Source organism: Rattus rattus, chromosome 1, assembly GCF_011064425.1.
Source record: "Rattus rattus isolate New Zealand chromosome 1, Rrattus_CSIRO_v1, whole genome shotgun sequence".
In the NCBI taxonomy this organism is placed as follows: Eukaryota; Metazoa; Chordata; class Mammalia; order Rodentia; family Muridae; genus Rattus; species Rattus rattus.
The window spans coordinates 13,573,806-13,587,675 of record NC_046154.1 but is presented as its reverse complement, the minus strand read 5'-3'; the positions used below and the strand labels follow the sequence as shown (position 1 = coordinate 13,587,675).

Below are 13,870 nucleotides of genomic sequence, written 5' to 3'. Positions count from 1 at the left end.
CCAAAGTGTGACTCTGCAGCCTATGCATGGAAGCTGGGCTTTGGCTGGGGGAGCAATAGGACCACGAGAAGGCCTGGCTCCTTCATTTCCTCTGGCAAGAGTCGTGGCCTGCTGCCTGACTGGCTGAAAATGGAAGGGCTTCTTGCTTTCAGTGCATCAGACCCACTCTGACATTAGATCTTTTGCTTTTGTTGATTACCGATGCCTGGACTCTTTAGACAGCTCCCCGAGCCATGTGCATACCCAGCTCTTCACAGGCCTTGTCTCAGGAGACATCACAGACCTCAGCCCAGTTTCAAGTCCACTCCAGTCAGAGTGGGTGACCAGGGTGATTATGGCAAGGCTGTTCCTATGGCTGACCTTGACCCAGAGAAGGCTGGGTTGCAGATCAGTTGGTAGAGAGGATGACTAACATGCATGAAGGTCCAGGGTCCATGCCTAGCACTGCATTAAAAAAAAAAAAAAAAAAAAAAAAAAAAAGGAAACAGGTATGGTGGTGCACATCTGTAATTCCAGCAATGGACGTAGAGGGCCCTGAGGATCAGAAGTTCATCCTCTGATACAGAGTGATTTCAAGGTCAGCCAATTAAATGACCAAAGCAGGCCAACCAGCTCAGGCTGAGCAGTAAACCTCTACAAAAGACGGGGACACAGGGGAAAATATGTCCTGACATTCAGCCTTCTCTCAGCCCTCTCCCCACCTCTTTGGTCCTCCTTACCTCACCAGAGTCATCATCACAGCCTTCTAGTGAGCCTCCCTGACTCCAGCCTTTCCAAATCTTCACACTGAGGCCAGAAAATCAACTCACCTACTCTCTGCTCCAGGCCACCTCCTTTTCTCCAAACTATGGGTAGCTCCTTGTTGCCTCATGTTCTTGTGGGAAGAGTGCGTTAGTTGACAACAGACAACAATATGGAAGTCTGACTTTGAACTCAGACTATGTCCCTAATTAGCAGGCATCTTGAAGGAATTATTTTTCTTTGGGGCTTGCTTTTTTTTAATCCATCAGTTGGGTTATTAATTTATTACACATGACTTCTTTCTTGCACAATTGCATCCCCCCTCCCCCGTCTGTTTCTTGCACTTTTGTTTTTATATTTGTTACATTTTTGCATTTACATTGTTACATTTTACATTGTTAACATTTAGAAAGATAAATGTATTTTTATGTGTCTGAATGGCTTGCCTACATGTTTGTCTGTGCATGGTGTGTGTGTCTGGTTCCTGAAGAGACCAGCATGGGCTACCAATCCCCTGGAACTGGCGTTACAGACAGTTAATTGCCCTGTAGGTGCTGGGAGCAGAACCCTGGGTTCTGCAAGAGCAGTGACCTCGAAACCACTTCCCTAGCCCACTTACTGTTGTTGCTATTGTTTTTAATTTTATGTGTATGCATGTTTTCCTTGAATACATGTGTGTGCCTGGTACCCCAGGATATCAGTACCCCAAGAAATAGAGTTCCAGATGGTAATGAGCCACTGTGTCAGTGCTGGGCATCAAACCAAGGTCTTCTGTAAAAGCAGCTGGTGCCCCTCACTGCTGAGCCATCTCCCCAGCACCAGCCCTGTTCGTTGTACTTTCAAATGAACAAAGATTATTTCCCCTTCTCCTCTGTAGAACCTGACAACAGTACATATTGCCTGGGTCTGATACCAAAAAAATTACATAAGATAAAATACAATAAGGTGTTTTGCAAATTCCTGCAGAATTACGTTGGGTTTTTTGTTTGTTTGTTTTTTTTTTGTTTTGTTTTTTTTTTTTTGTTTTTTTTTGTTTTTTTTTTTTTTTTTTTTTTTTTTTTTTTTTTTTTTTTTTTTTGTTTTTTTTTTGTTTGTTTTTTTTTTTTTGAGACAGGACTGGCCTGGAACTCTCTCCATCTTCCTGCTTCCACCTCCCACGGGGTTGCATATGCAATCCACCACACCCGGCCCGACAGCTGTTTAATGCGTTTGGTATTACTTCTTTTACAAACTGTCCACAGACATAAAGCCTCCTGAGTCTTTGTTGATTCTAGCAAAGTTCCTGCCCAGCTAAAGGGTCTAGCCTGCTTCCAGTCCCTCCAGCCTCCACCTGGTATCCACTCATTTCCGGTCTTCCATGCTCCGGGACTCAAGGCCAGGAATGTTCCCTGGGAGTTCTTGCAGGAGGGCAGAATGTAGGGAGAATCAAATGGGTGACAAGTCCAGCAGAGAATGTGACCACAGGACCAAGCCACGGAGAGGCAAGAGTAGAGGCCTGAGGGGCAAAGAGTGGAGAGGACTGGACTCCTGCCAGAGAAAGCAGGAAGCAGCAGGACCCAGGCTCATGGCCAGAGGCACAGGCAGCCTGAGAGCAAGCATCTGGCCACAGCCTCATTAGGAACCTTGGCTCTGTGAGCTGTAGACAGAAGCCGGACTGCAGCGGGAGGCCAGGAACAGGCCAAAGCTAGGGCATTGGCAGGGGTTCTGCAATTTCAGTCAACATTCCAGAGCCTTTCCTCACAGATCCACTGTCTAGTCCAGAGTTATGTTATACTCCATCCTCCGTTCCAAGCTACTGAGCTTCCCACCCACCTTCTAACAGCTGCGGGCCTCGATTCCAATGCTGGCTCTGAGAGGTCGGACTGGGAGCAATGGAAATTCAGAATGGGGAAGGGAACTAGAGGCCCAACTCCGGCCCAAAGCAGAAGTCATACCAGACTTCAGAATTCAGGATCCACAGCCTCTGCACTGTCCTCAGAGGACAAAAAAAAAATGTCTTTGTACATGGCTTGCAAGACTACCCCCAAGTCCCTTCCCACTCAGCTTCCAGCTTCAGACTGACTCAGTTTTCTGAACTGCAGGTCACTATGGTCCTAAGGCCAACACCAGACAACCTGCACTGGCCTCCCTGACAAACACCATGGGTGCTGGTGTGAGGAGTCTTCCCTGCATCTTGACAGAGGGCCTGGGTCAACCCAGGCCCAGGCTCCCAAAGAGAACAGTGATGGTTCCCTAGGCCTCTCAAGGACCCAGAACCCCCGAGCAGGTCACTAGATGCTGTCACTTTCCATTTTAAACAGGAGAGCACTGCTACTCACTCAGGCTGCATGACCTCTTACAGCCTCCCACACTGAACGTGTGGGCTGGGAGCAGGCCTTCTTAAATGAGGAACAACATAGCACCCACAAACCTGCCCCCTCCAACGGAGCCTGGCGTAGTAGCACAAACATTTAATCGTAACACTGGGGAACCAGAGACATGTGGACCTCTATGAGTTCAAGGCCTGCCTGGCCTACAAATCAAGTTCCCAGGCCAACCAAAAACTACAAAGCAAGACCCTGTTTCAAAAGAACAAACCACAACAAGAAACAGGATGGGTGTGGAAGACCTTAGAGACGTCAGGCAGTCTGCCCTTGTCTCATTCAAGCTGGCAAGGGTCAGATAGAGCAACAGGTTGGAACGCACACCAGCTACCTTCCCACTGGAGCCCTAGCACTGCTCACACTAGGGGTGTGAAGACACTCTCTTCCCCAACCTCCTGCTGGTAAGCTACTCTGACTTCCTCTACCCTGGCTCACAGCCAAGCAGTCCAAACCACAATGGTGTCACTGTCAGCTATGACATCACGAGGTCCCGTGATGGGAAAAGATGTGTTCGGGCATCAGAGGGTTAGGTCCCGGAGATGCAGAACCCCTGTCCCACATGAGGGATAGGCCCCAAGCCCCAAAGGCCCTGCCCTGCATCCCAAGACAAAGAGACACACTATAAGGCCAGAATCAGCACCAAATAGTGTCCCCTCTAATGGGTGACAAAAAAAGCTTCTTTGAGGAAACACCCTTGCCACTTGGACCTCCTTGAGCTTGGAGGCTACCAGCTGGTCCTGCTCACTGTTACACAAGTCTGACTTCCTCAGCATCCGGGGGCATGCCTCACTGTTGGCATATCAAAGGCACTAAGGGACAGGAGCAGGAAACCCAAGACTTCCAGACCTGCCTGGAACATCAGCACTCCAGCTTCCAGCAAGCTGAAAGACAGCCATTAAATCTTGATGCCAATGGGGCCTGGGACAGGGAAATTCTAGTGAGAACACACGGGAATAAAGCGAGAAGGAAGGGCTAGAGAGAAGGCTCCGGGGATAAAAAAAACTTTAAGGCTGAGAAATAAAGTTGGGACCCTCAGAAAACACATCAACAAGGCAGCTAATGATAAACCCAGCACAGGGTGGGCAGAGTCAGAGATCCCAGAACAAGTCAGCTAGCTAGATCAGCTCCAGGTTCAGTGAGGGGTCCACCTCAATTAAATAAACTGCAGAGTGATCGAGGAAGACATCTGATATCAATTCAGGCACAGACGTGCACCTACATACAGGCAAACATCCCTACACACGTTCAGGCACACCACTCATACATACATACATGCATGCATACATACATACATACATACATGCATGCATACATACATACATACATACATACATACATACATACATAAGGAGGGAGGGAGAGAGGGATAGAAGAAAGGAAGGAGGGAGGGAAGGGAAGAGGGAGGGAGGAAGGAAGGAAGGAAGGAAGGAAGGAAGGAAGGAAGGAAGGAGAAAAGACTTCAGCAGCTGCCAGCCCCACCCCTTCTGGGAGAACACTGAGACTAGTGCTGCTAGAAGGTTTAGGCTCAGAGAGGTTAAATAACCCAAGCAAGGACACACAGCAAGCCACTGAACTCTGCTCTACCAACACTCAGGCTGTGATCTTTCTTCAAGTTGTACTGTCTTAGAAGTCACTTGGGTGTAGGGAAATGGACAGCTTCAGTTCAGAAGATGGCTTTCCTGTCTTGGGTCTTAAGTAAACAGAATCTTCCTCTGTCTCTGTCTCTCTGTCTCTCTCTCTGTCTCTCTCTGTCTCTTTGTCTCTCTCTGTCTCTCTCTCTGTCTCTCTGTCTCTCTCTCTCTCTCTCACACACACACACACACACACACAAATGCAAATGGAAGAGGTGGAAGAGAGAGCTTGGGATCTACTGACATGTAGGGATGAGCTAGAACAGTGGCTCTCAACCTTCCTAACTCTGTGACCTTTCAATACCATTCCTCATGCTGTGGTGAGGCCCAACCATAAAGTTATTTTTGTTGCCACTTTAGTAATTTTGCTATTGCTATAATTTATAATGTAAATATCTGATATAGGATGGTCTTAGGTGGCCCCCACGATGCCTAAGGGGTCGAGACTCACAGGTTGACATACACAGAGCTAGAGACTTCTGTGCTCCGTCCAACTTCATCAGGCATACTCCTCATCATCCCCAAATGACATTTAGCACCCGCCACTGAAAGAGTGAGATGGTGACTCTCTGATCATATAGCTTTTGCTACTACATGGGGTCCCAGACCCCAGTCAGGCAAGTGATCTGAGTGGCCCAGCCAGGGGAATGGGGCAGGAAGTACAGCAGGAAAAGACAGCAGGAAGGAAGTTGGTTTTGGGGTGCTAAGTAGCAAATTCAGTCAAGAAGGAACTTGAGGCAACTGGATATCTATTGCCTAAGCTTTGGGGACCTATGACTTTGATTGATGGGGGTCTGAGCCCCTCTTAGCTGTGAACAGTGCATATAACCAAATCAGGACAGGCTACCTGGCTCAAACAGATACCAGTGACTTTAAAGCCATAGTTCTAGCCACTACCAGGAGTATGTTTCCACTGTGCAGAGGAAGGAGAGAGGCTCTGATCACACAGCCTCTGGGCAGCAGAGGAAGGCTGTAGGTTCACATCTGTGTGACTCAGGCCTTGGGTCCTGATCAAGAGAGCTGGTGCCTCACAGTGTATGAAACTGGGGGTACAGCATGTGCACCTCACTTCTGCTCACTGGGACCTCTCCTAGTGCCAACCTCAATTTCCCTCCTTGCCCCCTCCAGGGTCCGGAGCCACCACCTTTGGGACGGCCTAATCATAACCCAGTGTGGGTAGAGGTAGGAAGTGTGAGCTATTTAGCAAGACGGTCTCCAGCTCCCCACAGCTACAGCAGTGGGGAGAAGCCTAGAGACACTTTGAAAGAGGCAGGCCACCAGAACCTGGATCTACCCACCAACCTGTCACATTTGGCTGCAAAATGGGGCCACGAGTCACTACAAAGGTCAGCCAAATACCTCTGACATTTAGCCAAATGTTTTGGGTTCTTTTTTTTTTCTTTTGAGACGGTTTCATGAAGCCCAGGGTTATCTCAAACTCCCCATGTACCCAAGGGTGGCCTTGAATTGACAATCCGTCTATACCACCTTGAGTGCTGTAATTAAGTTGTCAGCAAGAGCATCAAGAAATGCAACACGTATACCAGGCATGGTGGCAAACATCTCCCTTCCTCCCCACAAAGACACCCTGAGTGAACTCTCCCCTTTCCCTACAAAGCTACCCTGACTAGTGTTGGGTAGCAAGTGCCACAAGGTGTCAAAGTGTCACCCAGCCCTAGACAAATGCTTCAGGAAGTCATTAGGCCAGGCACCAAGACAATAGTCCAGGCTATTGTTCAACCCAAGAATGCCAGAGAAGCCCTCAGGATGGAGCCCAGCTGATAAAGTGCCACCTAACATGCAGGGGACACACGTCCAGACCCACAGAAGTCCGGTATTGATGGCACACAGCTGTAATCCCAGCACTGGAAATGTTCAAAGAAGATCTGGACTTCAAGGTCATCCTAGACAACATAGTGATCTGAAGGCGAGCCTGAGCTACAGAAGACACCATAATTAAAAAAAAAAAAAAGCCAAGCAAATTCTCTATTACCATGAATGGGAATGGGTGTGGGGAGTTAACAAAAGCTAATGTAACCCATGTTGCCAAGGGCAGTTCAGAGCAAAACCTGAGTCTATGAAGTGTGTGACCTTCTGGTCCTGGGGTTCTGGATGTAGTTCCCTAGAGCTGGGCAGTGGGCAGTATGGCAGTATGTGAGCATGTATGGACGAGTACACAGGAGAGTTGATGGCACTACATCAGGGTACCTGGCCCCCCTGCTCGCTGCCATCTGAACAGCCCAATACCAAACCACATCCTCAGTCACAATACAGATGCCCCAGAAGGATGTCAGTCAGCAAACAAAAGACAGATAGGAGGAAAGAAGGAAAGAGCAGAACTTCAGGCACCCGATTCACTCCAGGGCCAGCCTGGGATACTACGGACTCCGGCTCAAGCAGCAAGCAGCTCCTTAGCTCTGAGACTCCCAGGGCTGGGGAGCCATGCCCACCAGTTTAAGTAAGACCAGAACAAGTTCTCACCTACCCTGCTTCACATGCGTTTATTTGCCAAATAAGTGGAAGACCGAATAGGTGAAGGGTAAGGAGAGTTTGCTTCCCCTGGAACCTACTCAAATTGTTCTCAAGAATCTCTCTGCTGCGCAGTCCCACTACACATCACAGCTCTGGGTCCCGTAATAGAGGGAGAAGTGGGGAAACAGGTAAGGGAAGGTCTGGAGAAAGAATGTTAGGAGTCAGGCCAGAGCCTTGTCTTCAAATCTCACCTCATCCATCACCTCCCAGTTCTGTGGTTCTGGCAAACACCACAGCTTGTCACTCATTCCCACACCTTTCAGTGGAGCAATGGTCCCCACCTTGTAGAAACAGCTAGAAGGGAAGTTTCACTGCCAATCTGTGACAAAGTCCCCAAGACAGTATCTGGCACTTGAGTGTCCCAAACCAGGAGCTACTGTGGAATCAATCATGAGAAGGCTTGCACAGTTCTTAGCTCCGGGCCCCTCCTACCCTTGAGGTGGATGAGACGTAGAGACACACAGAGAAAAAAAAAATAGCATGGAATCCGTGCTCTATAGAGCAGGTCATCGTCTAAGTCGGGGGATGTGTGCAGGCCTTTCTGGAGAACTGGTTTATTTACAAAAGGCTTAAAGCAGAAAACGTGTGTGCTGGGTTCATACATGCCCAATGGCAGACACCTAGTCATCAGCTGCACAGAACACAGGTTCATAGGAGCAGGCAGTACAGATGTCTCCATCTGTCCTGGAATACCTGGAAGGTAAGGAAGGCTTCTGCCTCTATCACTAGGAGCCACAAAGACTTCCCAGTCATGGGTGTCTAGGCTTGAGCAAGGTCTCTCTGTCAAAGGAGGATTTTTAGGAGTTGGAGCAGAGGTAGACTAGCTAAGAGTCCACAGCAATAGTAGCAGAAGGTCTAAGCTGACCTGGGACTGGTCAGGCAGGGAAGGAAGTGTGAGGGAAACACCTTCAGTGACACCATCATTCCACCTGGATCCCACAAGGGCCCAGCTCAGTGCCCAAAGACCTGTCCTTCCTTGGAGTGTGAGCACAATCCCCATTCGGGCTGGTGACCACAACCATGCACAGTCACACTCAGACCTCAGAACTGGGACGGTCCTGATCCAGGGTCCATCCTTGACTCAACCTCCCTGAGGACCTACATCCACCGAGTCTGTTCCTTTCCATCCTGAGAAGAGCAAAGGGTCTGGGGCCATTGAATCACCTCCGGACACTACAGAAGCCACCTTCCACTCTGCTCCCCTGCAGTCAGGTAAGCATACCCTGTCCATCCGGGTGGACTCAGGAGACAGAAAGTGTACACAGAGCAAAGCAAAGACTTATCAGTGCAGCAAGCTCCCTCTACGCCCTTCAGAAAAGGTAATTACTCTGGGCTTCACTTTTCCTTACTAGAAGTCTGCTTTCTTTGCCCTCTCTTACAATCAATGAAGATAGGAAGGAGGAAGAAAAAAATACATAGACCACTCTGTAGACGTAACCCTGTTCCTGTGTGAGTGTCGTGAATACCGGATACTGGGATCTTTAATCTTTCCATTTTCTAGAGGTTCTCTGGGTAGCTGCCCTCTCTGCCAGTACTCAGAGAACATTCTGAAATGGCCCCTGAACACAGCACGCAGCTCCTTGGGAGCAATCTGGGTAAGTGACTCACTCCCCAACGGTCTCTTATATTAGGCGCCTACTTAGACTCCTGGCCCCGGCGACATCTAGCAATCCCAGTGTTTCTAAGAAATAGGCAAACCATGCCGCAGAGAAGGAAGTCTTCAGAAGACGCAACCCTCTCAAACAGCGGGGCAGTGGCCCCGGTCCTTCCCGCCTCGAGACCGCGGGACAGAAGGGACTTCGGTCCTTCCCACCTCGAGACCGCGGGACAGAAGGGACTTCGCAAGGCTGAAAGGTGTTCCTGAGCCTGGCTGGGTGTTACCCGAGCCCTGACCAAGCTCTCAGAGAGAGCCACAGGGTATTTCTGGAACATGAGTTTGTCGGGAACCGAGTACCATCCCAGGCTCCCAACCGGCCAGTCTTCGGGTCCCCAGTGGGTTCCTAGAGGCGCGTGGCGCCTGTTGGGGATGGGATGGCCTCTCGTGCTGTCCCGGAATTAAGCAGTAGCTAAGATGGGCACTTTGTGAGGCGCAGCTGTCCCCCATGATACCAAGAGTCACCCACCTTGGCGGGCACTGTGTGCCCGGTGGCCCACAGCTGCAGTTCGACGACCAGCGCGACCCAGAGGGCGGCGGGCGCCATAGGGGCGGCGGTAGCTCCGGCTCTTGCGCCTGGAGCTCTCGTGCCTCGGCTGCGCTCTAGCTGGTGACTGAAAGCGAAACCCCCAGGCCAGGAGCTAGGGCAGACCAGGGGGTGGGGGCGGGCGGGAATGGGCGGGGCCACGCCTTGAGGACACGCCCCTTTACACAAGTCCTCTACTCTCGCTGGACATCTCCACCTATGATTCCCTGGTAGCTCTAGGCCTCTTTCTTCGGTATCTCTTCCTGGAGTGACTCAGTCTCTCTCCATCACCCTTTCCCCTTCGAGACACTCTTCCAGTGGTGGGGATGAGACTGGCGCTGAAGACAGGTACCCACCATATTCGTGACTCGGTTCCAGATTGGGTCTCCCCTCAGCTGATCTGCCTCCACCAACCTGTCCTAGATCTCACCGGACTTCCTACTCTCAGGGGAACCAAAGCCTTTTAGGTCATTTAGACTCTAGAGCCAGGTAACTACATGTAAATGTTTGCACTTTTTCGTGGAGCTCGTTAACATGAGCTATATAATATGGCTCCTATACCACGCAGCCTGTGTCTGCTTACTCGGAGTGTAGAGGCACAGTATAACCGGCCTTGCATAGGTACAGCCCTTTTTTTTTTTTTCATTTGTTCCTTAAACATACTTGGATCCCTAGATAAGACCAGCCCTCTCCTTCTGAGTTCCCTTGGCTAATAGGTAAACAGAAATTGAGGGAGAAAGCCATCCAGAAAGTCTTGCTTCCTAGAACTGACCTCATCAGCGAGCTCACTGTAGCTGCCATCTGAGTGGCAGCCCCAAAGACACTGTGTATCCCTACAGCCCTGCATATAGAGTATTTGAAGAGGTAGGGTGGGCAGGGAGACAGGCAACTATTCTGCCCCTCCTCATGCGCGCGCGCGCGTGCGTGCGCGCGCACACACGCACGCGCGCGCACACACATACACACACTCACTCACTCACTGTAGGTTGATAGATTCTGAGAGACCTGTAGCCACTGGCCCTTGTGAGGGCCACCTCAAGGAAGGTACTTTTAGGTGCTGGGGAGAAACTGGGAAGTGACCCTTGGGAGGATGGAAAATCCCACCTACTGGTCAGGAGTCTGGGAAATCACCTGGATCCCACATGTTTCTGAGAGGCAGCCCACAACTTTAACCCTGAAGAGAGGCAGCCACTGAGCAGGATGGGAGAGCTCTGGTCTCTAAGCCTCCTGGGGAAGACATGAGGGTGGGGTGCTCTGGTCCATCTGAGAAAGCTGAAAGCCAGGAATGAAGTATCACCTGTCAGAAGCCAAGAGTCAGTGGTCTGCCCTGGACCTGGATCCTGCCCAGTGAGTCCAATTCACTCATTCTCTCCAGCGAGGGAACAATGCCACCAAAGGACCCCATCCATGTGGGGGACCATAGGTTAGTTCCTATTTTAGTCTGTATTCTGTGGCATCACATACCTCATATGTGATGGCTTGCTCCCATGCTTCTCGCCCAAGATCAAGGGGCCACCATTGACGATAGCCTTGTTATCGAAAATCTACACAGTAAGAGATAAGGAGTAAATACGAATGGGGTGTGTGTGTGTGTGTGTGTGTGTGTGTGTGTGTGTGTGTGTGTGTGTTTCTCCTTTTCTTATAAAGCCACCAATACCAATCACAGTAGCTCTCCCCTGATGACATGTTTAAATGCTAGTTACGACTTCATATAGGATCAGATGTCACTCTGTGGAAATAGTACAGCCTGACCACTGCTCCCTCCCCATCCCTGAGAGCTAATTTAGCACCTGTGCAGGTTGCAAATCTTCACCAGGGATCACTTGCTGTTCACAATTAATAATGCACAGTGATTGTGAAACCAGTAGTTACTGGAAGGCCACTCGGGGTTGGCAACGTATGTCTGCCGGTACACATGGTCTTGCTAGGGAGAGATGATGTTTTGTGGGACATTTCACAGCGAGGAGGAAGTACCATAGATTCAAATGCAGATAAGTTACCTTTGAAGCCAAGGAGCTTCTATACAGCCTAGTAACTGTGCACTCTGTTGCATTATACCCTCCTCGAGGACACAGGTACACCATCCCGTCCTGGTTATTCCCTTGGTGCCTAGGAAACACACAATAGGAACATCTCAATAAAGTGCAAGTGAGGGAGGACTTCTGCTAAGTATACACAAGAGACAATAAAGAGATTAATGTTAACCGAATATGGTAGTGCATGCGTTCTATTCCAGCACTAGGGAGGAAGAGCTCAGAGAGTTCAAGGCCAGCTTGATGTATATAGTGAACATCAGGACAGCCAGGGCTATATAGAGAAACCTTGTCTCAAAACACCAAGTGGGGAACATGAATGAATGAGTATATATCGGGGTTGGAATCCAGTCTAATCCATGATGCACCTCTTAGCCCATCAGCCTTTTAGTACAGAAAAGGTCCTGTTTTTCTTATATCAATCAGCAGAGATAGGATGATGGCTTGCTTAGGGGCCACAGATTGAACATCTAAATCTGGTCCCTCCCCACTTCCCAGGACAGCCCCAACCCTGTCATCTCATACCCCAACAAGCTGACATAGCTGATTCTGCAAACAGAAGACTCACCTTTGAGAGGCAAGGAAAGCAGGGGTGCCCAGGCTACTACCTGAGCACTTATTGTGTGCCAGGTGGCCTGGCAAACCTCTGGTAGGAAGCAGTCCAGCTTCAGCCAGCACAGGTTTCCGCCCTTGACATGCCCACCTGTATGCACCCAGAGAGAATAAGCCAGAAATTGTATCACCAAAGCCCCAGTGCCTGCAACCCCTGATTTTTTTTTTCCTTGTTCATGTGGTGTTCCTGTGTTGGCCTACCCCCCCTCCTCATAAGGTTCTAATGATAAACCAAAGCATGATTCTAACCAAGTGCACCCTGGGGGAACCAATGAGTTTGTTGAACTTTCCTACGGAGAGCACGGTGACTCCAAGGCAGCCACATTGGAAAGTCTTCACACGGCAAGGTTAGTGTCGTCCACAGAGCTGCATAGAGTCCCTTTTATAGTCTTTCACAGCCAAGTACTCTAGTACTTCCAGGGACATACCAAGGCCCCCAGGAGCGAGCTGGATAGAACTGTGAACTTGGAGGAGTGGCTGGAAATTCAGGTGAGGATCCAATAGCCCTCCCCACCCCCTTCTCTTCAAGGGAAATGCCCATTGACCTTGCAGTGGTGGACTCTTTTTGGCACAGCTGCATTGTTTTCTAGGAAGAAAGCCTTCTGCAACACTGGTATGTGTGTGTGTGTGTGTGTGTGTGTGTGTGTGTGTGTGGTGTGTGCATGTGCACACACAGAGGCACATACATGGTCATTGAGACCAGAAATTAATGTCAAGTGCGTTTCTCAATTCTCAATACTTTGAGGTCCAGAGCTCACCTGTTTGGGTGATCTGGTTAGCATATGCTCCACAGATCCTATCTCTACCTCCTGAGTCTATTTCAGGAAGACTACAGTATACATTATGCTTTTTAAGCGCCCCTTACCCCAATGGGTGCAGACATGGGTCTCATGCTTGAATACCTGCATGGCAAGTCTTCGCTGTACCGTCCTCTCAGACCCTTGATGACCTGACTTTTTTTTTTTAAAGATTTACTTATTTTATGTATATGAGTATACTGTAACTGTCTTCAGATACACCAGAAGAGGGCATCAGATCTCATTACAGATGGCTGTGAGCCACCATGTGGGTGCTGGGAATTGAACTCAGGACCTCTGGAAGAGCAGTCAGTGCTCTTAACTGCTGAGCCGTCCCTCCAGCCCCTAACTTTCTTTTCTTTTCCTTTTTTCAATGAGACCACATATACACCTCAGACTGAAGAAACCACCAGAGAGTTGGGATGCAGCAAAGAGTGGCTTGAGGGATGCTGGGAGGGGCAGCTTCTACTAAGAGAGAGAATCTCTGATATTCACAAAGCAAGCTCTTTCCAACATGGCCTCTAGGAGCCCGGTTGTATATGGCTGCTTCTAGGCAAGAGGATGTCTTGCTCTTCCTTCTCAGTGGTCCCAGCCAGGACCTTTATTGCCCGACTGCTGCCTGTGCTTATCTCTACACCTTGAGTGTTCTGGGCCAGCCCCTCAGTGAGTCACAGACTAAAATCACGAGCAGGAAACTGTGCCTGTATCAGCCACAGACTCACAACTGCCTACCCGGGTTGTCCTCCCACCTGTACCCCCAGACACACACACACACACACACACACACACACACACACACACACACACGCCGCACACACACACACACACACGCACGCACGCACGCACGCACGCACACACACACACAACATGCATATCTTGGGCTACACTGTTCGTTCATGCTGGGAGTTGGGGTATTGACCCCAAAAAAACCGCTGTCTCCATTCTCATCTCCTTATGCAGCAAAGGAGAGCTCAGGCACAC

General features: G+C 49.7%; 1 protein-coding gene across 1 annotated transcript in view; it reads right to left on the bottom strand.

Moving 5' to 3' along the window:
- The window catches only part of Tnfrsf1b (TNF receptor superfamily member 1B), a 31,173-nt gene extending 21,641 nt beyond the window's left edge, over positions 1-9,532 (bottom strand). The window contains exon 1 of the mRNA XM_032894992.1: positions 9,391-9,532. Within this exon, the coding sequence (XP_032750883.1) occupies positions 9,391-9,468 (78 nt within the window). The 5' untranslated portion in view covers positions 9,469-9,532. The remainder of the gene's footprint in view (positions 1-9,390) is intronic.
- Positions 9,533-13,870: the final 4,338 nt, after the last annotated feature.